This window comes from Adiantum capillus-veneris, chromosome 20 (genome assembly GCF_014529385.1).
Source record: "Adiantum capillus-veneris isolate H3 chromosome 20, ASM1452938v2, whole genome shotgun sequence".
Classification (NCBI taxonomy): domain Eukaryota; kingdom Viridiplantae; phylum Streptophyta; class Polypodiopsida; order Polypodiales; family Pteridaceae; genus Adiantum; species Adiantum capillus-veneris.
Genome location: NC_140950.1, coordinates 66,830,806 through 66,855,786, shown reverse-complemented (window position 1 = coordinate 66,855,786; position 24,981 = coordinate 66,830,806). Strand labels below are relative to the sequence as shown.

At 44.2% G+C, this 24,981-nt stretch overlaps 1 protein-coding gene across 2 annotated transcripts; it reads right to left on the bottom strand.

Moving 5' to 3' along the window:
* Positions 1–482: 482 nt before the first annotated feature.
* LOC147432650 (DNA-directed RNA polymerase I subunit RPA12-like) lies at positions 483–24,015 on the bottom strand. 2 transcript variants are annotated; one of them, XR_015185564.1, is made up of 6 exons: positions 23,759–24,014; positions 23,576–23,616; positions 1,914–2,012; positions 1,770–1,826; positions 1,545–1,682; positions 483–714 (listed from the first exon to the last, which is right to left on the bottom strand). XR_015185564.1 is itself a non-coding variant. In XM_086492494.1 (5 exons), the coding sequence occupies exons 1-5, from the start codon at positions 23,865–23,867 to the stop codon at positions 1,605–1,607; spliced, it is 384 nt and encodes a 127-aa protein (XP_086348620.1). In that variant the 5' UTR covers positions 23,868–24,015; the 3' UTR covers positions 1,377–1,604. The 2 variants fall into 2 exon arrangements, 1 of the variants encoding a protein (XP_086348620.1); XM_086492494.1 differs by lacking the exon at positions 483–714 and having other exon boundaries at positions 1,377–1,682; positions 23,759–24,015.
* Positions 24,016–24,981: the final 966 nt, after the last annotated feature.

Here is a 24,981-nt window from a genome sequence, read left to right as displayed (position 1 = left end):
AATCTTATAGCCAAAGGAAGTGACCTTTGACCTTTAAATCCTCTCTTCCTCTATTTCCTCATCCACGTTCTAAGATTTTTCACCTTTCAATTCTTACTGCCATTTTTGTTACTGACCTTTTGGATTTTAAAGAAAAAGGGAGGCTCTGTAAGACACTTTTATAGCCCGACTAGGTCATTATCATTTCCCTCCAAGAAAAAACATACATTAAGAGAGAATTTCTCAAGATACTCACACAAGGTAAAATGTACAGCACCAAACAACAGAAGTGAGCAAGAACAATCTGATAGGTTTGCTGCCATAGACCAGATGGATGCACTGGCACTACCATTGCTGTCTGAAGGGTAACTAAGGAGTGGTATTACTGCTCTGATACACTCCCTCCTTTCCCTTCCTATGAAAGGGAATTTTTCTATAGAAACAGATTTAACTGAAAACTCATGACCCAAGTCTTCCATACCAAGAGAAACATTACACCAATATGCCAAACAACTTGACTTGTGGTCAATTTGATTAACTTCTTAAAGGAAATCCTTCACTTTGTATCTCAATTATTAACAAAAAATATTACGTCCAGCAAAAAGGAATAGGTGGCTGATGGAGCACAAAACTTTCCATACCAGCAAATGTTAAGTTGCTGTTCAAATCTTAGCATCCCTTTCACGATGCACTGCAAGACGTCCAGGCTTTCACTTCTCTCGAAAGCTCTTTCACCTGAAACTTAGCAGAGAACAAATAAATTGAGGGGCGTGCCGGCGCAAGCAGTGTGTTCACTCTTCTTCTATGGTCTAAGTACGAAGAATCCCAGTAAATTATTGATTGTGAGTATAATGAATACAAGGGAAAAGACACCCGGAATGTATTATTGATTCTAAGTGAACACAATGGTATGGAAAGCAACTTTTGTGGTCAAGTTGTAAAATGCTCAACAGACTTGTTGATGATGAGTGAATGGAGCTGCTGACATCAATAGTGAGAGCCTGCTTGCAGACCAAGTTGCAATACTATGCCAAGCTCGCCGCTCACTCATATCAGCAATTGCCAAGAACTTAGGTAAAAAGCGTATTGCAAAATCTATATGTATTTTGAAACGCTACTCCCAGTAGCTAACCTTAAAAGAGCTCAGACTTACTTCAGACTAGTATCCTTCACTGCTTGCTTCCAAGTAGAAATATCGGACACACTAATTGCTTCAAGTATGGCAGAAGTTGCACCATAAAGTTGCAATTATGAGACCCTGAAAAAGTGTGCTAAAGTGTGCTACATGCCTTTCAAAACATATATAACCACATTTAGCAATCCGGATCTTAAGAATTGGCAGACAGGTAACCATGATTTTGTTAGATAGCCAAACTATGGTGCTGAAGACCTCAACATCGACATAAACTTCAGCCTATGCTCATATAACACTAATGCATGCACACGCCACAGTTATAAGGTTACACACGCATACCTGCAAGAAATTTCTTAGACGTTGACAAATTTGCGTACTTGCAAATTATGAAAATGTAAAAGCCATCAATGGAAGGCACTGGGAAGCTTACGTGTCACCCAAATGGAATGTGAAGTGATGCTATTCCTTTACAGGGTATAGAAGAATAACATCACATATTCTGGGCAAACTTATGGTGGCAATTCGGGCATTCATAAAAGACGGTTTGTCCTTCATCTGCTGATCGCAACTGTTGAATGAAAGTTGACGAGCGTTAAATATGAAATTATAAGAAAAAGAGGATTCTCAAACCATTAAAAGCAGCCAATTTGTTCACCTGTCTTGTGTAGTACTCAAGTTGAGGGTTATGACACTTGGGGCATTCATCATTTACCTTCATACACAAAAAATTTGGCAAACCATCGATGCGATTTATGTATGTTCAAGTAATCATGAAACAATCCAGCTTAACAAAAATTACCACAGCTCGTTGTGGAGCATCTTCTGCATCTTCCTCTGTCTGCTTGTTTCTACTGGAAGGTTTCACAAGGGGCTCAATACCAAGCCGTCTTATAAGATCCTGGATTGTTCAGTGAAACATTGATGCGTTTGCCAAAGGTTATTAAAAAGATTTAACCAGACAAAATTGAGCTGAGCTGTATGACACGATTGATCAGAGTTGGAGTACACAGTCTATAACAGGCTACATTTTGTCCTTAATGATCTTTAAACAATCAAGACCGCAATTTCAGTTTAAAAATCAGTATCAAATTTGAGAGCACCACTGGCTCATTCTTGATCAACATCTGCACTAAATCAACCCCCGAAGTTGAAAGGCCCCTCACAGTGGGAAGCTGTACAAGGGCCATCATGGCCGTCATAAATTAGCTTCTTTCAGCAGGACATAAACACTCTGTTCTCAATGAATCATCATAAAGCTCATGACTCCTCCCTTACCTAGGAATATACCTTCATAAGGTCTGAAAAGTCTAAACTTACAAACTATGTGAGGGACTAAAACACTAGCACAAAACACACCAAAACCTATAAACAAAAGAAAAAAGGTAAATGCATACCATCATACTGTCAAAAAAGTTCGATGCGATTACTAAATACGTCGCCAGGAATCACGGTCCTAGATTCTATGTGATGTGATTTGACTGTGATCTAAATGTGATGTGATGTGACTGTCGTCTTTGTACAAGTGTTGGATTTGTGTCGTCTAGTGCGTCGGTACTTAAGGTCACTGGTTTATGGCTTATGTCTGACTTTGCAGGCGTAATCGAGGGCGATTACAATTCTTTCAAGAGGGGGGTTATGTCACAAACTGATAACGTGGCATGACCACCCGGACAGGGAGCTGATGATGTGGCAGCTAACATGGATTGCTATACGGAATTCCAGAATTTGCACTGACATGCGGACGTGGCAGACAGGACGGATTTCCACGTTTTGCGCTGGCAGGTGCTGACGTGGCAACCTGTACGGATTTCCGTAATTTGTGCCGACTACTTTTCTACCAGATTTTGGATCCGGTAGCTTTTGAGTTTATAATCTTTTGGGGCTCTTCTTTTTGGGCATCCCTTGTATCAATAAATAGACCCAAGGGGCCTCACTCATCAAGGCATCTGGATGCAGAGTCTAAGAGGAGGGGACCCCTCGGGAGTTGTCTTTGCTCAATTGTTAATATAAAAGAAATACCGAAAGGGACGCCAGTTTTTGGGGCCAATATCTCTAGGCACGGAACTACGCCGGGTTGTGTCGACTCTTTATTTAAAGTGTGATAAAGTTGTGAAGTATTCTAAGTGATTCTCTGCTCTGTCGTGCAAGATTTCTGACTTGGGTGTCCAAGTCTATGACAAAATCAATGATATACATGCTTCCGGAAATGTAGCATTAGCCGAATAACAAACCTAGCTACCACACATATATCAAACATAGAAGTCTTCTAGTGTACTCTCAAGTGCAAACTTTTGCACTCAAATTTTGTATGGAAAGATTAGATAACAATTGCTTAACTAGTCCTTTGAGCATCATGAACCATGCTCACATTGCCCCATAGAGCCACATCAAGTCACTGAGGGTTCCATTTGAAAGGCTTCAAAATATATTTGCAATAATTGAGGTGAATCAACCAATTCACATTCTTCCATCCATTTGGCATCCAAAGATGGATAGTTCTTGACCCTTCACCAAGTAGCATCTTGCAACCTTTCCTCCAACCATCCTTTCCTTATGTACCAATATCTCTTCAGGAACAAGAATCTTATCCAATTTTTCCACTTCAGGTTGTTCCTCATCAAGTAGATTCTGTGGCACATCACCAACAGAGGGGCTTAGAAGGCTGACATGAAAAGCATTATGTATTTTCTAGCCTTCTGGCAATTTTAACCTGTAAGCTACATCATTTATCTTATCTGAAAAGGAACATAATATCGCGTACTAAGCTTCGAAAACCGACGTTCCTTGGCTTTTCTTTTTCTTAATATGGCTTTTTCAAAGTGCAAAAGTACCCAATCCCCAAGTGAATACCCAATCACCCAGTGAAAATACAAATTCACAACAGTGACAATCAGTGGCTTTCTTTTGCTTAGCCTGAGTCTTCTCAAGAGCTATCTTTATCTTCCTGTATGCTTCATCCATACCTTACACATACTTGTCTGCCTCAAATATCTTGTCCTTAGTATGCAAAATGGGAGGGACTTTCTTCAATCCTCCAACTATCTCAAATGGCGCCTTGCTTGTTAATATATGCACACTATTATTGTGAGCATATTGAACCAATGGTAGCTAGTGTTTCCAAGTTGCCTTGTGCTCTGACATATAACACTTGAACAGATCTAGGACAATAGAATTTGCCTCTTCTGACTATCCATCAATTTGTGGATGAAACGAAGATCAGAACTTTAGCGTAATGCCCATGTTCTCAAACAATCCTTTCCAAAAAAGACTCGTCGTACGTGGATCCCTATCACTGACAATTGATTGAGGCATCCCGTGATACTTAAAAGATATTGCTCATAAATATCTTAACCATATGTTCTGGCTTTATCTTCTTCTTGACAGGAATGAAATGAGCCTGCTTATTGAACCTACAAATGATAGTCCAAATCCCTTCATTGTCTGTTTGCCTTCTTGGAAGATCAAAGATAAAAGTCTATGGCTATGCTTTCCCATGGCCTGTCAAGAATCGGCAATGGTTGCAACAATCCTGGCTTCTCTTGCCTGTCTAATTTGACTTTTTGGCATACTGTGTCAACATCTTGGCATAAAGTTGGCCAATAAAAGAATGCCTCAACTGCTTTCATTGTCGCATCAATTCCACGATGCCTTGCATATGGTGGAGCATGACTTTCCATTAAAACCTTTAGCCGTAACTGTTTATAACGCACAACTTTCCATGCATCATGAGAAAATCACTCTTAAGCGTGTAGTGTTCATGATATTGCCCATCAACAAATAGATCTTCAGCATATTGTGTCTTCATTTCATCTAGTTCACAATGGTGCAGAATTGACACTGCTGAAATTTGGGGCTTTCGCGACAACACATCAGCCACCACGTTCTTTTCCCCTTCCACATGCACAATCTAACAATGGAACATCAACAAGATGTTTTCCCATCGCATATGTTTCTCTGACAACTTCGTTTGTGTGAGAAAGTATCACAAGGTTTGATGATCTGTTTGAACAACAAAATCAGCCCCTAGCACATAGTGTTTCCAACTAGTGAGAGCGTTACTACCAGCAATCCTCTCTCATAAACTTGTAAGTTCTTTTCGGCCTTCAAGAGACTTCGGCTCTCATATGCCACTACTCAACTATTTTGCATTAAAACTACACCAAGGCTGTTTACACTTGCATCACATTGAACCACAAAAGGTTTCAAAAGATTTGGCAAAATTATTACCGGATCTGACGTCAACTTTTTTTTCAAGTGTTTGAAGGCTAGAATTGTCAAAGGTGGCAGTCGAAGATGCAATGAAGACAAGAATTGGCTTTGATCCGGTGGACACCTCGACTCCGATCTAGAACACCTTCAATGCCACATACATGAACAAGGCACACATGTGGAGAAGAGAGATCATTGAGGTAGAGAGAGATAGGACATCTGAGAATGAGAGAGAGAGAGAGAGAGAGAGAGAGAGAGAGAGAGATCCGAAAAAGGCTCTCCACAAACTGTTCATACAAGTGAGCAAGGGTGGTTCTGGCATAGAACTGTCATGCCCAATGGATAGACCCAAGGTACACACAACTGCGACTACTACTAACATAGTCAATTGCTCCTACATATGAGACCACTAACACGATCTCCACATGGGCATCCAACCCTAAAGTGCTTGAGAGAGATCTACATGCCTCAAGACTAGCCATTCATGGCTATGGCTAGATATCTCTCCTCTCCTAAGCCTGCACCATCGTCGAGATTCTCTGCAAAAGCTTGAGATTGCGTGAGCAAGGGATGTCCTGAGGAGAAAATGCAAGGTTGGACCTGCTGCTGTCACAAAGTGATGACGTGGCTACCGACAGCAGAAACCCTAATTTCTGCCAGAAACCCTAAAATTCCTGCAAACCCTAATTTCTGGAAACCCTAATCCTAACTGCTGGCTGGAAACCCTAAAAGCAGGCGGCCATGCCACGTGGCAGCAATGTACGGATATTTCCGGAAATCACGGAGGTGGATACACAAATGGCTACACAAATTGCAGATTTTTGGCTACACAAATGGCCAAGGAGAAAGAGAGAGAATGATCTGCTTTATTTTTAAAACCCTAAAGAGGGTTTGAGAGAGAAATATAGATTTTGCTTTTGTTCTGAAGCTTTTGGGGCTCTGCTTTTGGGCATCCCTTGTAACCTTTAATTTAGTGGTTTAGGGCTCACTTCTCAGAGCATCTGGACGCAGAGTCTGAGAGTGGAACCCTAACCGCTCTCTTGTACATTGATGATTGATTAATGCATAAAGAAATACCGAAAGGGGCGCCAGTCTTTGGGGCCAATATCTCTAGGCATGGAACTCCACCGGGCCAGTGCAAATCTATTGTGATCTGTGAATTGTTTTGAAGTGGTTATTTGGTGCTGTCGCGATTGATTCTTGACTTGGAGTGTCCAAGTCTGTTACAGTGGTATCAGAGCACGGCCAATTTCTCTTCTACGGGAAATCCGATCCCCAATTTTTTTTCCGCGGCGCCTATGGCTTCACGCAAGGATCAGTCGACTCCCTCTACATCTGGAGATGCGGGCAGGGATCACAACGAAGATTCCGACAGAGAGTATGGCCCGCCTCGGCCTACTCAGGCAGAGCAAAGAGAGATGAAGCGTCGTCAATTGATCGGCGATGCAGCAAAGATGATGCTCAATTTTGCGAAGGATCCGAAATTGGTAAAATATATGAGCAAGACTTCTTTTCAGGAAGTGCATGAGCAGTAAGACAGAAAACCACTACACCACCCCTGAAACCCGCTCTCAAGAAACCTTCTGATCACAAACAGTATTCAAAGAAGAAATTACAAGAGGTGGTTGATGCACGGATTGCTCAGCTTTTAGACGCGCAAAAGAAAGCCAAAAAGCACGGCAAAAAGCAGAAGAAAAGCATTGACTTCCCGGGATATTTGGGTCGTCACTCAACTTTTGACAAGGCAAAGAAACAAAAGAAGCGTGTTTGATTTGAAGGAGTACCCAGTTCTTCTTCTTCTTCTTCTTCTGACAGTTCTTCTAGCTCTTCAGCTTCGAGCGAAGAAGACAGAAAAGGTAAAAAGCGAAGCAAGAAACAAAGCTTCGGAAAGGGCAAGAAAAAGGCAAAGAAGGCTAAATCTCGCCCAGAGACTGACAGTTCTACTGAGGACTCGTCTACAGACACCTCAGATTCCGACGAACAAGAATTTTTACAAAGCCAACCAGTATGACTTTCTCGACGATAAAAGCAAGAAAGTCCGAGTTTAAGGAAGGTGGCCACTCGATCAAGTTTGATACTTTTTCAGGATACTCAGATGCTTCGAAGGCTTTGTCTTTTATACAGCAGTTTGACATCGCTTTCGCGGGAGGACGCTATTCAGAGCACTCCAAGATTCGGAGAGCTACCTCTTACTTTAAGGAGAATGCTCGTACTTGGTGGTCCACGCTTCTTTTAAACAAGACTGCACCAGTTAAATGGCTGAAATTTAAGAAGCTTTTTATTTCTTCTTGGTTGACTCAAGAATATGAACGAGATGTACGAGCTGCTTGGAACCATCTTCAGATGACCAAGAAAGATACAATCAATGCTTTACTGTGAAAGATTCTGGAGCTCTTTTCTACCCGCCTCTTCATTCAAGAAGATCTCTTTCAGAGAACAGATTGAGCGGTTCACCTTGGGTCTACCTACAAAGATCCGAGATCACTGCTTGGAACACAAGTCAGCTTCTATTCAGGAGTTGATGAGTCATGCGAAGCGGGGCTTTGCCATTCACTCTGGCAGTCTGACCTACCCCACAGATGAAGCCATGACACAACGAGCCGAACAGACTTCTGGGAATGAAAGTAGAAAGACAAAGGGAAATCCAGAGAAAAAGGATGCACGACCCAAGCTTACTCCTGAGGAGAGAGCTAGCTTCATCAAAGAGGGGAAGTGCTTTGGATGCGGGGAACATGGACATATCTCCGCGAAGTGCCCTAAAAAGGCACAGAAAGAACAGAATGATAAAGACACCGACAGGCCTGAGAGTTTGAGAGCAGCTGAGGAACGTGGCAGGAAAGGCAGATAGAAAAGCAAAACGGGTACCACATGGCGTGGGACCTGCACCGAATCAAATGACTGAAAGTACAAACTTTGCCGCTTTTGGGGCAAAGTGAAGGATCAGGAAGCTCTTTTGCCAACTTCTTTTCACTTGGAATTGGTGGCTCGATTTGGAATTACGCCCGACAGAGTGACGCCACAGGCGGAGGTAGTTCAACTAGCACCCGGATGGGATGTTGCCATTACACCGAGCATTGGCAAACTTCGTTTGCAATGACAAGGGTGTTCAGGGCACGCGAGTGACGTTCTACTCAGGATCCCTTGGTACCACAAGAACTATGCCGTGGTTGACTACTGGGCCGAGAAAGCGACTTTGATAAATAAAGAGCTCAGAGATTGTACTTGATGAAATTCAGTTTCTTTACTCATTATTCTGGGAGAGAACTGAACGATGGATAAAGTTTGAATATGTTTTGACTTGATTAAACGAACGCCAAGATTTTTCTCCACACTCATGCCGATTGCTTTTCAGAGAGCCTGAAGATCAAACCATTGATCTAATACCTGGAATCATGCCACCAAACCGGCCACCTTACCGTGTGAGCCGAGTACAGAATGAAAAGCTTATGAACCCAGTGAAAGACCTCTTGGAAAAGGGTCTTGTCCAACATAGTATTTCACCGTATTGCTCTCCATTGTTGTTGAATTTGAAGAAAGACGGATCTTGGAGAATGTGCATCGATTATAGAGCTCTCAACAAAATCACCATCAAGAACAGATTTCCGATTCCTAGGACCGATGATATACTCGACAAGTTACAGGGATCCTCGTGCTTTAGCAGGATTGATTTTAAGAGTGGATATCATCAGATCCGAATCGCGCCTGGAGACGTCTACAAGTCAGCCTTTCGGACTACTTTTTGGGTTATTTGAGTTTTTGGTGATGCCTTTTGGCTTAACCAATGCTCCTGCAACATTTAACCGGATGATGGATAGGATTTTTCGAGAGTACAGGCTATTTGTTGGCACTTTCTTTGATGATATCATTGTTTTCTCCAAGAATGAGGCAGAACACAGAGATCATCTGCTTCAGAGATACATTTTTTTTGGGACACTTTGTCTCAGCAACAGGAGTGCAAATGGATCCCGCCAAGATAGACACTATCCATGATTGGCCCGATTTGAAGAATGTTCATGAAGTTGGAAGCTTCTTTGGACTGTGTTCGTACTACAAACGGTTCATTCGAAACGGTGTTCGTACTACAAACGGTTCATTCTTTGGACTGTGTTCGTACTACAAACGGTTCATTCGAAAGCTTGCAGAGGTTGCTTCCCCTTTGCATATCTTGATACAGGAAGGAGTCCCTTTCTCGTGGGGATCCACAGAGGGGACTGCCTTTCAGACATTGAAAGAGAAATTGACTACAGGACCAGATTTGACTTTGCCGGACTTGCAGAAGTCATTTGAAGTATTTTATGATGCTTGTGGTCGTAGTCTGGGTGCTGTCTTGATGCAAGAAGGCCATGTCATTGCTTACGAGAGCCGATTGTTCTCTAGGCCGGAGATGACAGCATAGATATATGAGAAAGAGCTTTTGGCGGTTATCCATGCTCTTACTCAGAGGCGGCATTACCTACTCGGAGCGGATTTTACTGTCTTTACAGACCATCAGAGTTTGCGCTACTTCTTGTCACAGAAGCAGCTTTCGGAAAAGCAGATGCGGTGGGCGAACATCTTGTCACAGTTTCACTTCCAGATTGTCCATGTGCAGGGACAGAAGAATGTGATGGCAGATGCTTTGTCTCAGAAGCCGTTGGTTCTGGCTATTTCCGCGATACATTATAGGAGCTTCGAGGATATGGTCGATCAGTATGCCACAGATACAGATTTTGCAGATATTTTCACACCGATACGGGATGGGGAGACAATAGCAAGATACTCCAGTCGGGAAGGCTACTTGATGAGAAAAACCATGTTGTGCGTTACACAGCCGTTGAGGAAAAAGGTTATGACTGAATGCCACTGTCCACCTTTTACGGGTCGCCGCGGCATTGCTACCACCATGAAGGGGGTAAAGAGATACTTCTTTTGGCCGAGACTCAAAAAGGATGTGGAAGAGTTTGTGCGCAGTTGCTCAGTATGCCAGGTCAAGTTTGACAGGCATAAGGCACAGGGATTGTTACAGCCTTTACCCATACCCACCCGCCCCTAGGAAAGTATTGAAATGGATTTCATTTTTGATCTCCCGAGAACACAGAATGATCACGATGATTTTCTGATTACATGGCATGTCTGAGACGATTGTCCCCGACAGAGACCCCAGATTTATGAGTTTTGTTTTGGAAGGCAATTTGGGAGAACATTGGCACGCAGTTGCAGTTCTCGTCATCGTTCCACTTGCAGACTGACGGGCAATTTGAGTGTCACGTGACACATCCAACCCTGTGTGTCCGTGGACAAGCTACAGCATGATTAGGGTTCAATCAGTCCAGTCAATCTAGATTAGAAGTGATCTGGCACTTTTGTGAGTCTATTCGTAGACCGTGCATGCCCAGTCACTTAGCATAGATGCATATCCTCTGGTTGCACACAGCATGATCATCAGAATTCCCATCAGAATCCATTAGAATCAGTTAGGGGAATTTTCCAACCTATTTAGCCTATTTTTGGCATTTTTCACTTATTATTTTTAAGTGACTTTCCAACAAAAGTAGATAGGGCAATTTTGCTAAGTTAATATATAAGCAAACCCAAGTTAGCACTAAATGGCAAAAGAGGCAGCAGGAGCTCCCCGCTCAACAGGCAACTTCTCAGCAGAACCGCAAGACCCCTCCCCCAACCTTGGCGCTACCTTCTCCAATAGCTAGCGTTTTTGGTTCCAACATTGACCCTCCAAGATCTGGCGTTTTCAGCAGTGCCTTGATCGCCACAGAATCCCTCAGCCTAGCGTTTTTTATCATCATCATCTCCACCCCCTAGTCCTGGCGTTTCAGCCTTGTCTTCATCGCCAACATACCAAAAGTCCAGCGTTTTTGCTAGAGCTATCAAGATCTCCCAGCGTTTGCTATTTTCAGCCATAAACGCAGCAGAAGAGGCAGCGTTTCCAGCCATCAGAACAACAGATCAGCGTTAGTGGTTTTCAGCCCTTGCCGCATCAGAACCACAGCGTTTTCAGCCTATGGGACAGCAGTAGAATCAACCCCAGTTGGTTGCAGAAGGACCCCCATTTTCAGCCATAGAGAATGCAGCCAGAACAGTCATTTTCAGCCACCCAGAACAGCCCAAAGATTTGCAGATTTTCAACAGATAGAAGACCACAGATTTCAGCCATCAAGTCGTCGTCGTCATCGGCATAGTCCAAGTTGCATCAGTCCATTGCATACGCATTGTACCACTTGTGCAATCAAAAGTAGACCACTCTCGCCGACGAGAGTGGGGCCTTTGGAGGAGGGTTTTACAACGTCTCTGGTGTCGTATCTCTCTTCTCTCTCTATCTCGCACTCTCATTCACTTGCACGCACATTGTCCATTCATTTTGTTCGTGATCATAGGACTTTCCACTAAGAACGGAAGGCTCTCCCTTCCATAAGAACTAAAAGGAACCTTGAGCACAGTTCGGAGCACTCATCTTGAGCACAGCGCAAACAATCATTCCGCTGCACCTAACATTGAGATTGCCAATTCAGTGGTTTTAGATTTATTGAAGTCTTGTATCTCGGATCAGAAGACTCAATGGGAAAAGTACCTACCTTTGGTGGAATTTGCCTACAATAACACGATACACTCTTCGATGGGGAAGCCGCCATTTGAGATTGTTAAAAGTGTTGCGAAGGTTCCACCCTTCTTGAGCACGAAAGATAAGATTTTTGAAGCGGATGAATATACGCGAGACTTGGATACGGCTTTTGCCAAGGTTCGCGAAACTTTGCAGAAGTCTCAAGAACGACAGAAAAAGGCAGTGGATCGCCATCGTCGCAACTTGAAATTGAAGGAGGATGATTGGGTGCTCTTACGTTTTGAGAAGGCACGGCTAAGAAAGAAAAAGGGAAAGGAGAGGCTTTTTCCAAAGCTTAGTATGCGATACTACGGACCTTTCCAGATTACTGAGATAAATGATGTCTCCTTCCGATTGAAACTGCCAGATACTTGAAGGATTCACAATGCATTCCATGTGGGTCTTTTGAAACCTTTTAAGGGTGATGTGCCTGATGATGGGGAGCCTGATGAGCAACCCGAAGTGGAAGAAAACGAGGAGACCCTTGTTCCTGAACAGATTTTGGCACATAGGGATACGAAGAAAGGTAAAGTCCGAAGGCGGTTCTTGGTTAAGTTCAAGAACTTTCTTGCATTTGATGCGAAGTGGATGGAGGAGGAGGACCTAGCAGGTACTCCTCGGATTGTGAAACTTTACCTTGATGCTTTGGTTTAGCATAGTCTACTCCAAACGAAACCTGGAAATTCAGCTTGACCGAAGATCTGGTGCAGTGGGATGCACAAGAGGGGAGTTACTCCGCTCCTTTGTCAACAGATGCCTTAATTTTGATACTAAAGTCACTAATGTCTCTTTGAGCTTCAGGGATACTGAGAGTTGACAGTATTCTGCTGGATGACTTTATGAAATGGAATTCCTGATTATGATACCGATTTGTTCTTGACTTCTTTTAAGTGCAGGAACTGATAGATGAAATGATTGCAGCATTTTGGTCTGATTGATCTCAAATAGACATGGTTGCAATAGGGTTAGTCAATCGGACATCAATGAGGTCCCAATTGGACCTAGATGTGATTGCTAGCTACATTGCCGATAAATCATGGTCTAAGATCCGAATGAATGTTGAATGTCATGTGATGTCCTGTATTGGTACATGTGCTAGATGTGTGTTCCTAGTACGTAGGTACTAACACTCAGTGTCTGCTAAGACGGTTTATGGCTTTTGTCGGTTTTGCAGGTGTAATCGCGGTCGATTACAATGCTTTCAAGAGGGGGGTATGTCACAAAGTGATGACGTGGCTACGGACAGCAAAAACCCTAATTTCTGCCAGAAACCCTAAAATTCCTGCAAACCCTAATTTTGCAAAAATCCTAATTTCTGAAAACCCTAATCCTAACTACTGGCTGGAAACCCTAAAAGAAGGCGACCATGCCACGTGGCAGCAGTGTACGGATATTTCCGGAAATCACGAAGGTGAGAAAAAAAAAAACTTTTTTTTTTTAGCGACGCTTTTGAAGATTTTTGGCTACGCAAATGGCCAAGGAGAAAGAGAGAGAATGATCTGCTTTATTTTTAAAACCCTAAAGAGGGTTTGAGAGAGAAATATAGATTTTGCTTTTGTTCTGAAGCTTTTGGGGCTCTGCTTTTGGGCATCCCTATTTAGTGGTTTAGGGCTCACTTCTCAGAGCATCTCGACGCAGAGTCTGAGAGTGAAACCCTAACCGCTCTCTTGTACATTGATGATTGATTAATGCAAAAAGAAATACCGAAAGGGGCGCCAGTCTTTGGGGCCAATATCTCTAGGCATGGAACTCCGCCGGGCCAGTGCAAATCTATTATGATCTGTTAATTGTTTTGAAGTGGTTATTTGGTGCTGTCGCGATTGAGTCTTGACTTGGAGTGTCCAAGTCTGTTACAGCTTCCCTCATTGCATGCCAAAAACGCTGCATTGCTGCCAACCAAAAACGCTAGGGGAGGGGCTGCACAAACGCAAGTCTGTCGCCCCCCTGGCCGGTTGCGCATGGCAAAGGGCAGCCCATAGAGGGCACCCTGCTGAGCACAATACCGCATGCATAGAGGTGACCCCTCCATGCCTTGATAGGCTCTCCCGTGGCTGCCCAACCTACCACCTGCCCCCCCACGAACTAGAAATAGGCCAGCAAAATAGTAAAAAATATTGGAGAGGGTCACAAGGTGTCACAAACTGGTGACGTGGCTAGCCCCTGACACACACAGACACTGCCCGAAAATCCCGCCACAATCTGCGCTGACACGTAGCAGCTGTACGGACCCGCAGATTACAATGGCAGTGCTGACATGGCATTCTGTACGGATTTGCGTAAAAAGCGCTGGCTGAATTTTTATGGCAGCTTTTGGGCCTATTGCTTTTAAAATTAAAAACTTTTGAGTGTAATGCTTTTGGGGCTCTACTTTTGGGCATCCCTTGTACCTCTAAATAAGTGGGCAAGGCCTCACTTCTCAGAGCATCTGAACGGAGAGTCTGAGAGTGAGCGCCTACCCGCTCTCTTGTACTTTGAACACAGATTAATACAAAAAGAAATACCGAAAGGGCGCCATTCTTTGGGGCCAATACCTCTAGGCACGGAACTACGCCTGGCCGTGTCAATTTTGTGAACTGTTTTAAGTGAATCTATGTTGTGTCGCGGTAGAATCTTGACTTGGGGTGTCCAAGTTTGTTACACAAGGCCCTTGGGAGCACCTCAGAAGTGGGAGAAAAATCCTTTGCACCCATAGGAGCCTCTATGGCTAGGAAAGAACCAAAACTCACGAACTAAACATTGGCATGAACAACTGGCCGAGCACAGCCACAAAACAACTCACTCCCTAACACTTGTCCTTGGGAGAAACTGGGACCGATTGGACGAATCCAAAGAGATGCCAAAACTCTAATAAGAATTTCTTTGGCTGTCCACTTGAAAGTAACTTCCTTCCCTAATAGTGCATGGAGTGGAGAAGCAATCTCAGCAAAATCCTCCTATAATAGGAACATAAGCCTAAAAAGCTTCAAATGTCATGTACACACTTCAAATCTGGCCGTGACTTGATTGCTTCTATTTTGGCACGATCCATACCTACCCCATCCTTGGAAACAATGTGCCTAAGAAAGTGAATGTCTTCCAAAAGAATTCACTTTTCTTCACATTTATGAGTAGCATGTTCCTGCGTAGCTCATTGAAAATTGCGGTTAGATGATCCCTATGCTCCTCTACAAACTTTAAAAAGACAATCATGTCATCAAAGAATGTACCCACGAAGTTTCTATGTGGTCTAAAAATTTTGTTCATCATTCTATTAAAAATAGTTGTGAGATCGAACTGCATGACAAGAAACTCATAGTGACCATATGTTGTCCTGAAAGCAGTCTTATAGACACCTTCTAGCCTAATGCGTATATGATGGTACCCACTCTTTAAATCTATCCTACTAAACAATGATGCTCCGTCAAACCGATCAAGAATGTCATCTATCCTCGGTATGGGAAACCTGTTCTTGATGGTATTCTTATTCAAAGCACCGTAGTCAATGCACATGCGCCATGAACCAATTTTCTTCTACACTAGGAGTACAAGCAAACAAAAAGGGGATGAACTAGGCTGAATCAGCCCCTTCTCTAAAAGCTCGTTGACCGGACTCGTTATCTCTTTCTGCTTGGCTGCACTAACCCTGTATGGTGGCCTATTCGGTGGACTACAACCTGGCACAAGATCTATTATGCTATGATCCTCATCTCCCAGGAAGTAACTCCCTTGGCAAAGAGTCTCGAAAAACATCACTGAAACCACTCAAAAAAATTGTCCTATCTTTATCTAAAATAGACAAATGAGATACAACTTCATGTACTTCTTTTGCAAAGATCAAGCGCGTAGAAAGATGATTCTTTATTACTAATGAAATTGCAAAAGCAAAAACAATTGGAACAAACTCACCTTTTCCTTGTGCGACTTGATCGGTGTCACCTCAACCTTGGTCGTCATCACATTGGTGTTGTATGGATCGTCCTTTTGTGGGTTTGACGCTCAATCCTTCGAGATTTCTTCTCCTCCATATTCGACAGGATTCTTGCATTTTCCTCAGCAGCTTCTCAGGTCTGTTGTGGAGGGGAGTGTTAAGAGTTCACCTTCCAGATGTTGTTCCTCCCGCTTACAAGTTACAGGTGTTACAAGGTGAAGACATAGCATTACCTATCTGACCAGAAGAGGAGAGCAAGAGCTGCACTAGAAACCAAGGTGCCAACGTGGAACGCGACGTAACATACAACCAAAAAGTCAAAACGCAGGCAACATGATTGCTAAAGCCTAACGTAGCAATCCGTACCGGTGCTCACATGGCATCAAGGACGCTCGTGTACTTTTGAAGCGCCAGTGTTGACTTTCTGATTTTGCATATTAGTATGGACAAGTATCCCACATTTTGAAAAGCTTTGCAACAAGTGTTCTTTCAATGATCAAAAAGAGTGGACAAATGTCCCAACACCTAGAAGCTTTGCAACAAGTGTCCTTCACCTTGTCCTTCTAGAATCCTCCTCCTAGAACCGTCTAGAACCTCTCCCCTTTGAAAATTGCTAATAAAAAGAAATATCAATATGGGTATCAAATGAAAGCTCTTATCGAGTACAACATGATTCTAGCTTTAGAATATCAATCCAAGATGCTTATAGAGAGATAAACGTATTCAATGCAATTAAACCACATGTATACACACTGACAGTCTTTCAGAGAGTGATGTACATAGTCTATATACAATGAGTCTTGTTTATCATAAAACCATGGAATTCCTAAAATAACATCTGCTCTGTCCAGGCGCATGATGTGGAAGTCTAGGTTCTCTTTGTAAGCAGCCAGCTCGAGCGACAAGTCTGGAACCATCCAATTCCATACATTCGTATCGACGCCACGAGCCATCTTCACGTGATACTCATGGTCACTGTCCTGCGTCCGCAGGTTCACTTTCTGCACCAATTTTGCATCCACAAAATTGTGTGAGCTTCCATTATCAAGGAGCACGGTCACATCGTGACCATTGATCTTCCCGGGGAAACGGAGAAGATCGTGCTTACCAAACACTTTGGTGCTAAAAGTACAATTTGTGCATGAACTGTGCGCTAAATGATGGATTTCAACTTGAACAACATCAGAGTTACCTGAGATCTCATGAATCTGAACCGAAGGACGGCCTTGCGGTTTCTACGTCTTCTTCTTCTTGAATCTTAAGGCAATCCTTGATTTGGTGACCGGTCTGACCACATCCGAAGCAAGCCCCCTTCTTCACTGCATCAGCAACTGAAGCGTTTCTGGCTTTCTTCTTTTCCTGAGAAGATCTCGGCGGTGATTTGGACTTATGCTAGAATCGGAGTCGCTTTCTCGAAGCACCCTCACCGGATTGATGGTCTGCAGTTCTTTTCTTCTCATAATTCGCTCCATTTATCAAATGGAACGTCCTGGCCTTGGCCACTGCATCCTCGACATCAGTCGGGGCTTTGTCCTTGATTAAGGCCCAACGGTAATCTTCATGTAACCCCAGCAAGTACATGTGCATAGCGTGTGTGGAATCCACCTTGCAGAAGGTGCCTCTTTGAAAGCTGTCGTATACTTATCGAAAGACAGAGTTTTCATCGAAAGACTCTACAGTTTGGCGTAAGCTTTCAAAGGGTCCATTTTAGCGAAATCCTTCTTGAATTTCACGCAAAAATCAGCCCACGTCGTAGGCTTTTTTGTCATGTCACGCCACCAGGTAAGCGTCTTACTGCGCAGATAAAGAGGAATCGTCTGAATCCTTCGTTCATCATGCTCCCCATGGAGATCAAAGTATGTGGTCCACTGGTGCAGCCAGTTATTTACGGCCAATTCCGTACACTCCTTTTCTTCACATGAGAAATTTGTAGTTTTGTACGGAATTGTGGCAGTCGGACCACTCTGTGAGCGCCCAAAAGCAGCAACCTGCGTCCGCAAATGCTGGAGATGGGTTTCGCCCTCGGAAATACGCGCAGTCGTCGACTGAGCCATATTTTTGAGAGTAGAGAGGCGGGAACTGAGCCCCTACACGACCCCTTCGAGAGAGGCTAGGCGAATGTTCATCTGAACATTCGCGTTTTCCAGAGCGGTAACACGCTGGTCAAAGCTCTGGAAAGTGCTTGTAATCCATGTGTAGAGAGCATGCGTGAATGGAATTTGAATGTTACCTGGCGCGTCGTCACGCTGCACATCCGAGCTGGAGGAATCCATAGCGAGGTGCGTGAAAAAAACTGAAAAATTCACACGAAACCGAGCCTTTTCTGCACTTTTCAAGTTGAAGTTGCGAAGAGCTCCACGCGTCGGCGTGAGCGCCTAAAGGTGAGCAGGTGATGGCGGGAGCGCGAGCGGGTGAGAGGGAGGAGCAGCAGAGAGAAGTAGAGAGCTCAAAAATGAGTTTCTCTGCAAACTTTGCAGTCTCTGTAAGTGAGTTATTTTAATAATTCAGGTTTCAGACCATAGCTTAAAAAACTCAAAAAGTCCTAGCCATAGTTTAAAATAAAAGGCCCATTCAATAAAAGTCCTAAGTGGGTTTTTTTTTAAAAAAAAACCAACGCATGGAGAGAGGTAGCGTTAAAAAAAATCAATGCTGGGAAGAGCTGCTGCAAACGCGTGGAGGGAGAAGGAATCGCTAAGGCTTGTGGCCCCTGTGACTAACACACGAACGGAGCGTGCCCGCCCTTGTAATCCACGCGAGAGAGGCCACGCTGGCTCTCTCTCTCTCTTTGCGCAAACTCTCTCTCTCTCTCTCTCTCTCTCTCTCTCTCTCTCTCCTGCAACGTTTCCTGCAGATTGAAGGAAACCAACACAGAGAGGTATTTCCCTCTCTCTCTTTTTCTCTCTCTTCCTCTCTCTCTGTGCTTCGCACAATGAGAGTTACAGAGAGAAGAATTGACAGAGAGATGCAAAAGTGTACCATATGCTGAAATTTAATCCAGAAAAGCAATTTAATGAGTAATATACTGATTTTCATCGAAAAACCAGTAAAATCAATTAGTAATACTGTGATTTTCCGCATTCCCACCTGCTAGGCTGCTGAATTTTATAAAAAATCAGCGAGCAACACATTAAATTTCACCTGCACACAAGCTTATGAGAAGAAAATAATCAGTTAAACAGTTAATTCATCAAAAATGACATAAAACAGTGATTATCCGACTCGAACCAGTCTATAAGTGTGCACTCGCTCCTTCGTGCAACCAAGCCGGCTCTAATACCATGAAACGAACGAGGAGATAGGATCTCTCGACCACACAGACCGCCTACAGATACCCGTCGGACGAACCACCCGACCATAGCCACCATCCGACAGCTCCCCCGTGGTGGGGCCAACGTCCGAGGACGTAGGCGTGCACCTGTAAGACCGAGCGTCCCATACCACCCGGCCTCACCTCCTCAAGGTGACCTCACGCACTCCTAGCCTCGCGGGCTAACCACTGGCACTCTGCCAATGGGGGTCGATAACTGTAAATGAGGCCTTGGCCTCCCTTTTATAATAATGGCCGGCCACACTGGCCGTGTTCACACTACGTCCGCCCGAACACTGGACGCCCATCCCGACGGCATCTGGGCTAGATCCCCTCTCCTGTGAGCGGGACATAACATCAGCCAACATAATTTTCGAAAATCTGCCACGTCATCAGCAACTACACAATTCCTTCAATGTGTGTGTGTGGGTCCTGCTTTATTTTAATCCTTCGTCACTTGGGGCCCCATCGCACGGGGTCCCCATAAGTTGGTAGGACTTCTTCTGTTACTTGTTCATCTTAGGGTTTAGGCCCCTCGGCCGACAACTGCAAGTTGGCTCCATTCTTCAGGGCTTTGACATGTCAGCAGTTTGTTACATCTCCCCTTCTTGAAAGAGAGTAATCGTCCGCGATTACAGCATATCTGCAAAAGAACTCAGGTTAGCTCAAAAATTTCCGAGTCATTCCGAGGGACATTCCAAGGGACAATCAGTTTGCTCTTTTTGTTAAGGAGTTAGCTTCTCCTTTCGGCTCTTTTGATCAAGGAGTTAGCTTCTCCTTTCATCCAGATCGAAACTCTTGATATTCCGACGTAGTAAAATTAGCCATCACACCCAAACCGTACTGATCTTCCACGGGTGTCTTGATGCACTAAAATTACATACCCAGGCAATCTCATCCAATTAGGAATATTCAGTAATTGGCACATCACAATGCAACACAAATGCTTATATATGCATGTTACAAGACACAACAAGCAGCGCCGTTGAGCACTCCCCCAAGACAAATGGTCTGTGGTATGAAGCTACTCAACGACTACCTTGTCACTCCCCCCGCAAATAACCTTAAAAAGGTCCGGGCCATGAGCTCAGAAGGCTATACAACCAAACGCTCCCCAGACCACAGTCTGCGTCGCTTGGAGGTTCAAGCATACAACCAAACGCTCCCCAGGCATCGGCCTGCGTCGTTCCGAGGTTCAAACAATACCAAAACTTTGAGGACGACTGACTTGCTCTTCTGCATCACGGTGATGGTTCGGTTCCAAACCTCGAGAGTCGCATCATTCTTGTCATGCCAAGGCATGCCTAATAGAACGTCACAATTGCCCAACTTCATAATGTGGAAATCAGCTTTTCCATGATAATCTTGAATAGTCACTGGCAGAGCACCAATGAGTGGTACCACTTTCTAAGTTTGCCCCGGGCTAGCTCAACTTCAATTTCTCCACCCTCTGCATCATAATCAAAGTGCATCTGCTTTACGAATCCTGGATGGATGAAGTTCTCTGTAGCTCTGGGGTCAAAGAAAATAAGGGCTTTCAAGCCATTGACTTTTCCATAAGCCCTGCATAATTCATTAAAACTCTCGAGGTATATACCATAAATATCGGGTACTAGTCCAATAGCAGGTCTAGCCTTCTTGGCCGGAGGTGGCCCCGTGGATCTGTCTGACGTGGGAGCAGAAGGTTGCACTGAGGACGTCGAGGCTCGCTCAGGACATGTATTGAACGTATGCCCTGTTTGGATTCGAAGCATCGGCCTTCTTGTAACAAGGCGTCTCGTTGACGTTGTGTCAGACGAGGCCGTTGAGGTTGGTTTTCACGAGATTCCCGAGAATTTGTTCGTTGTTGCCGAGAGTTCTGGTTAGTGACCGGACGTTCTTTTGTGGTAAAGTCCAACTTTTTTTTCATGAGCTTGTAGCCGACCGCGGCATGGTCCATAAGCTCTTGCATGGTAGAGACTTGCTTGGAGAGACAACATTCCTGCAATGGTGATGATAATCCAATGGTGTAGCGCTCGCACTAGTCCTCCAAGGAAATGAACTTAAAGAAGGACACCGGAAGGTACACGTCAAGAAACCTTTGGTTATAGTCGTCCATGGTTTCGGTGGCAAGCATTTTCAAGTTGCCCCACTCTGCCAAAATCCGAACTTCAAACATCGAAGTCATGTAACTACGTGCAAAAACTGTCTTGAAAGCTTGCCAAGTCCTTGGAGCATGCGGTTGTGTCGCGATTGAACTCCACCATTGCATAGCATTATCTTTAAGAAATCCCGCTGCTCGAGAAATCTCGGATTCTTCTGTATAGTTCCCCAAAGCATAGATGTTGTCGAATTGCTGTAGAAACTATAATGCTTTCTTGCGATCTTTCACCCCGGAAAAAGTGAAAAATTTGACTGTCGTGCCACCATCTTTGAAATCTTTTTGGTTAGGCGCATATCCCGGGTATGGATAATAAGGGTATCCATGTGGGCTCCAACCATTGTAGTGTAGTGGCGGTGGTGGCGGGGGAGGTGGGGGCAATGGCGGTGGCAAAGGTGGTTGCATTGGATCAGGGTCAAATGGTTGCACCATATTCCTGAAAACTCCCCCGATCGGAACAGACAGCTGAGAAGGTTGCCGGTTGGAAGCTCTTGTACTTTCTAATGCCGGAGGAGGAGGTACCACCTGGGGCATCAGAGGGGGTAACATGTAGTTCAAAAATTATTGAAAACTTTGTAGTATCGAAAGATTTTGCTGAGGATGCCGCAAAAGAATGTCGTGAAGTTCATTGAGCAGAAACTGCAAATATTCCGTTGAATCCATGAATTCCAAGTCTTGGGTTCTTTATGGCTTATGCCCTGTAAGACATGAGCAGTGAAGATGGGAGCGCGCTCGATGCGCGATGAAGTAAGGATGAAAATCGTTAATAAGTCCGGGGTCGGAGCACGAACCTAAAATTTCCAATGAACTTTGGAAGTGCGATCTTGCTCTGGCTGCTCTTTGGTAGGACCGATATGATTTCAGAAAGGCACACGCCTGATGCTCTGGTACCACTGTCACAAGACGGGCACCACGTGCCAATAGAAAAGAATAGACTGAACAGACTTTTAGCACTTCAATAACAACTGAATTGAAAGAGAGAGACGACACATGACACGGAGTGGCAGAATTCCACCCCAGAGAGTATTGGCCCCAAACCTTGGCGCCCCTTTCAGTATTTCTTTATATTGCATCAACACAGTACAAGCCGGTACTCTAGACTCTGCACCTTCTCCAGGAAGCATGCTAGAGAATGAGCCCTAACCTCATATTTAAAGGCCCTAGGCCCCAAAAGCAGTTTACAATCGAAAGCCTTCAAACTCAAAAGCCAAAAAGCTGCCAGCGTAAATCACAGAAATCCGTACAGCCTGCCACGTCATCAACCAACGCAAAACACGGAAATTCGTACAGCCTGCCACATCATCAGCCAACGTAATTTTCGAAAATCTGCCACGTCATCAACAGCTATGCAATTCCTTCAGTGTGTGTGTGGGTCCTGCTTTATTTTAATCCTTTATGTCACTTGGGGCCCCATCGGACGGGGTCCCCATAAGTTGGTAGGACTTCTTCTTCTGTTACTTGTTCATCTTAGGGTTTAGGCCCCTCGGCCCACATTTGCAAGTTGGCTCCATTCTTCAGGGCTTTGACACGTCAGCAGTTTGTTACCTCTCCTAACTGACGCCCCTCTAAATCTGCCATATATGCATTCCAAATAAGTGGTTGCCTCTCTACCTCCTCCAAACAACCAGGTGGGCTTCGAATCAAAGCAGGATGCAACACCATCCAAATCCTCAACAAGCAGCACATAAAGGGTGACAAATGAGACATATCCAAAGGTGCATCTGTAAAAATGATACGGATGGTTGAATGCCAAGCACCGTCATTGTCCATAGACCCAAAACGAGGAGAGGCATGTGACAAAGCATGGTATATAAATTGCTTCCAAGACTCGGTCCTTGGAAACAATCCGCGTAGTTTCCCAGTTTTTGTCCAATGCCACCACTGGTATGCCACTATTGAGGGGGCATCCATTGTTCTCAGTGTCACTTCATATTCCTCATTATTAGAGGTCTTTTTTTTTTTTTTTTTTTTGGGGGGGGGGGGGGGGGGGGGGGGGGGGGGGATCATGCAAGTTTTGTACACTTTGACATCAAACACAATTAATTATGCTTCACTTCCAAATGTTTCAAATCTGACATAGGACATAGGCGTTCGTAGATGCATGTGTAACCCTATTGAAGAGGTTAGTCCGTGCATCCTTACTCAATGAAATGAAGGAAACTATTATTACTGAAGGTCAGAGGACAAAAGTAATCAAGGAAGTCTTCGGCATGAAAGGAGAAATGTTTAGTGTGCGCTCGAACATGTGTCAAACATTATCAAAATCAACAGCCGGAAAAGGAAACAAAAAATCCACACGTTACCTCAGACGTGGTTCTGTACCAAAACTGCTTACCCAGCATGCCTGCAAAAATGACTCTCTCTCTCTCTCTCTCTCTCTCTCTCTCTCTCTCTCTCTCTCTCTCTCACACACACACACACACACACAAACACACACACACAATCTCCTCCTCTTCCTCTCCCTCGCTCTCATTCAAACATGTAACCTTTGGTATCCTTCTGAGAGTGGCAGAGAGGACAAGCTGCAGCTACATCAGAATCGAAGGAGAGAAGGGTGCCGCAGAGACTGCAGAAGAGGGATGCGTAACTCTCCATTTGTTGCAAGATTAGCTCAATGCCATCAAAGAATGCTGATAATCGCCTGCTTAAGCCACTCTGTGAAAATGTTTTCAACCAAAGTTTGATAGGTGGCCTTGTATTTGCAATTGAGTGCCTAGGAGCGTTTGGAGATTCAGTCAACCAAAGTTTGATCGGTGGCCTTGTATTTGCAAGTGAGTGCCTACGAGAGTTTGGAGATAATCACTGATTTAGTCGTCTCGGTAGGTTAATAAGCCAAAGGTGAGCCCCGAGAGGCTCCATTATTAAGCCAACGGTGTACCTTGAACTAAGAGCCTAGTCTGCTCGACAGCATTCCAGCCCGGTCATCCGGTTGATGAGACGCGCCATCATTGGCTGCAACGGGGTGGTCAATTGCTGAAGCAAAGGTTGAAAAAACGAAAGAGCACATTCAGCAAGGCAGCTGCTCTACAAAGTGGAGAATTGTGGTGTTTACGAGGCAATCTTCGTGTTCACGAGAGAATCCGAGCAGGTTTCGAGAGAATTAAATAGATGTGACTTAACTTTCTCTCTCTACTTTTACCTGCTGGCAACCGGCTAACGAGCAGGATATCGTGCCATGCGACCAGGCTCTAAGTCCTTCTCAACCAAGTAATAGATCTTTGTCCACTTACCCTATTGCAATGAACATGCCCAACCTTTCAAAGACAACTTAAGGACCTCTCTTCTTAAGCAAGAAAAGAGAAACCAATAGCTCTGATACCAACGTAATGGAAATGGGCTATGAACTTTGAGAATAGCAGAATTAAGAGAATTAGAGTGAGAATTTTCATGAGACTACTTTGAGAACATAGAGGGTGAACTTAATTAGCGATAGCAACATAACTATATATTTAATTAACTTGGCATGAACAATACTTTGCAAGAGAGAGAATTAGAGAACACGACAACAGTTGAAGATCGGATTTATGTGCAGTCAATCCCCCCTCCATTAGGCTTTTGTATTATAGATTCTCCCATAAAGAGAGACTTGGTACAATACAATCTTTGTGTTCCTTGTGACCTAAGTGATGCAATGAAGATGGGAAACTTCATGCATCACAAGCATAACATAATCCTTGGTAAAAGCATTAATTATCCCCAGCCTCAGTCC